The following is a 2792-nucleotide window of genomic DNA, read 5'->3' as shown; positions in this document are numbered from 1 at the left end:
CATCTGGACGATGCTTCCCCGTTTATCATCGAAAAACCGAAGTTCAGAAAGGGATCCTGACTTGCTTCTGGCACATGGTTGGTTAGGGGCTATTCTTTGGGTCCAGAACACAGGTCTCTGCACTTCTAGTCCAATTTCACACCCCAGCCATGATGAGCATGAAGTCCCTTATTTCCAAGAAATGGAAAACAGAGCCAGAATAGAGTCAACAACATTTATTGGAATTCACAGATTTCATAGAAACAGGCAGGCTGTAAAAGGTCAGCGTTGTATCAAGAAATGTTTAAAGCAGTAGGGTTGTATGTGTTAGTATGTGTGTGTGTGTGTGTGTGTTGCTGTTTCCTTCGGGAGCAGGCTCTCCCCGACATCAGGCACAGCAGCTGCACTTGTCCGATGCCCCTTTGCAGACGCAGCCCTGGGCACACCTGGCACAGCCCTTGGGGCAGCAGGAGCAGCAGCCTGGGGAACAGAGGGCAGAGGGGGAAGACAGAGCAGATGTTACCAGAACCTCCCTCCCAACAGCAGGCCTGGCACCAGCTCTGCCCTCTGCCTCAGGGGACCCTGAGGTGAGGGTGGCATGCTCTGTCCTGAGAGAATAGGTAGAACCTCTGGAAAAGGTCCTACCCACTAGGAAAAGGCTGGCCTGCACCATGTGAGTCCAGAACAGGGTGTAAAACCAGGAGAGGCAGTGACAGGGCCCCTGGGGGAATGGAAAGCCAGCCCACCAGAACCATCAAATGAAGTGAGGACAGTCCTCAAGGTCAGGGAGGGGGCAAACCCCTGCCATAGCAGCACCCAGCAGGGCCAGGGAAGCTCGGGGCTGCCTGGACAGGACACGGCTGCACCAGCAGGTCAGAGAACCACACCGTGGTGACTAGGTCATGGCCATAGTGCTTCAGCCCCTGAGAGCATTAAGAAAGCTGTCCCGTGAGGCAGGAGACCGAGCTCCAGTACCAGGACTAGCACCATCTGGACTCAGGTTCCCTGTTCTTGAAGGAAGGCTGGGGCTCAACCACCTTATGGCTCTTACAGGTCTGACCTGAATCAGTTGCTGAGGGAAGTGGATGCCAGCAAGCGGGCTCTTTGGCTGCTCCTGCCTGCTGAGCTCTGGGTTCTGTCTCTGCCTCAGCCCCACCCCAGACCCCCAGAAGGGCCCACACTCACTCTTCTTGCAGGAGGTGCATCTGCACTCTTTGCATTTGCAGGAACCGGCGCAGGTGCAGGAGCCACCTGCCAGGAAGGAAAGCCAGGCAGGGAGCCAGGAGGTTGATGCAGACACAGCAGTGGGTCCACACATGCTTCCTGCTCAGGGCACAGGCCAGACAGGGGAGCTCCTGTACCACTCAGGGCAGATGGAAGTCTCACTCACTGGCTCTCCTCAAGGCCAGGATGGCCAGATGCTCTCCTGTGTTGACCCCAGAGGGCCTCATGGCTGAACCCAGCAGAGGCCATGTCCCCTGCCTCCAACCAGCACAGGCAACTCAAAGGCCTCGATAGAGCACTGCGGCTGGCCCCAGAAGCCCCGTGACCACCTGTGAGATGTGGAGCAGGACAGCCTTGAGCCTCAGGGCTCTCCCCTCTGACACAGAAGCTGCTGGGAGGGCAGGAAATGCTCTAAAGGGTGATTCAGGAGCCAGGTCAGGGTGAAAGCACAAGACACACAAACTGAAGGAGTGCACTTCAGTTCAAACTCAAAACACTCCCTCCTCTAACCCCAGGGACACTGTCCCTTGGCTCAGAAAGGGGCATCCTCAGGTCCAGAGCTGGTGATGAAGATTCACTCGGTCTCCTGGAAGAAGTGGCAGACCCTAGAAGCTCTCTTGCTCCCTTTCCAGGCGGAGGCGGCGGCCCGGGCGCAAAGGCCACGCCCCGTCCTAGCTGCCCACCCCGTGGCGACCGCGCAGCCGCAGCGCCCTGGGCTGGGCTGTGCGCGCCGGGCCGGGCGCAGGATACCCGGAGACGGCTGTGCCGGGTGCGCCCCCTTGGGGCCGGCCTATGGCGCCCATTCGCACAGAGGGGCTTGCGTGCAGGGCGCACTTGTCCCAGCCTCCTCTCCCGCCTCTTCCCAATTTTTCGGAGGTGGCAGCGATTACGGCCCCCGAACGTTCCTGGAACTCTTACCCTCTGGGTCCTCGCCTTCTGCCCCAGCGCGATTGTCCTCATATTCGCCCTTTTCCGGAGCCCGTGTGCAGCCCCAGCCTGGTGCTCACGGCCTTGACTTGGCTGGAGCAAGAGAACAACATGAGGGAGTCGTGTGCAGGGGAACAGACTACAATGTGACCTTTTCATTCCCACCCCCCATTTCTTCTCCGTCTGCACATTGGACCTAGAGCCCTTTTCTCTAGTCCACTACAGCAGGATGGACACAGACCTCTGCCTCTTCCTTCCTTCCTTCCAGTCCCCACCTAGAGGGATATAGGGGCATATGTGTCCGAGTCCTTTCTATAAAACTATCCAGTGCTCCCCATAGCCTGCCAGTACACCCCACTCAAGCCAGTATCCAAAGTGTGGAACCCACCCCCCCCACGGAGGGCTCATAGTAGGTGAGAGGGAGACGACTCTGATAACACAGCAAGAAAAGGGATTGTTTCCCTTCCACCATGCCTAAGAGCTCCAGGGCGTTTAGTGTGTGCCAGGCCGTGTTTCCATCACTCGTGATTTGCACACTCACAACAACTGGAAAGGAAAACCCTTTTATGCATGAGCCGTTTTTACACCAGGACAGCACTGCACAGGGAGTCTAAGTGACTGGCCCTGGGTCACACATCTGGGGACTGATCCACTCAGCATCC

At 57.6% G+C, this 2792-nt stretch overlaps 1 protein-coding gene across 1 annotated transcript; it reads right to left on the bottom strand.

Annotated features, from left to right (window-relative positions):
• Positions 1-206: 206 nt before the first annotated feature.
• LOC106822247 (metallothionein-2B-like) lies at positions 207-1859 on the bottom strand. The gene is made up of 2 exons (XM_014827357.3): positions 1165-1859; positions 207-459 (listed from the first exon to the last, which is right to left on the bottom strand). Exons 1-2 carry the CDS (start codon positions 1295-1297, stop codon positions 368-370), a joined length of 225 nt encoding a protein of 74 aa, XP_014682843.2. The 5' UTR covers positions 1298-1859; the 3' UTR covers positions 207-367.
• Positions 1860-2792: the final 933 nt, after the last annotated feature.

Source organism: Equus asinus, chromosome 28 (assembly GCF_041296235.1).
Source record: "Equus asinus isolate D_3611 breed Donkey chromosome 28, EquAss-T2T_v2, whole genome shotgun sequence".
NCBI lineage: Eukaryota > Metazoa > Chordata > Mammalia > Perissodactyla > Equidae > Equus > Equus asinus.
This window is presented reverse-complemented; position numbering and strand designations above follow the sequence as displayed.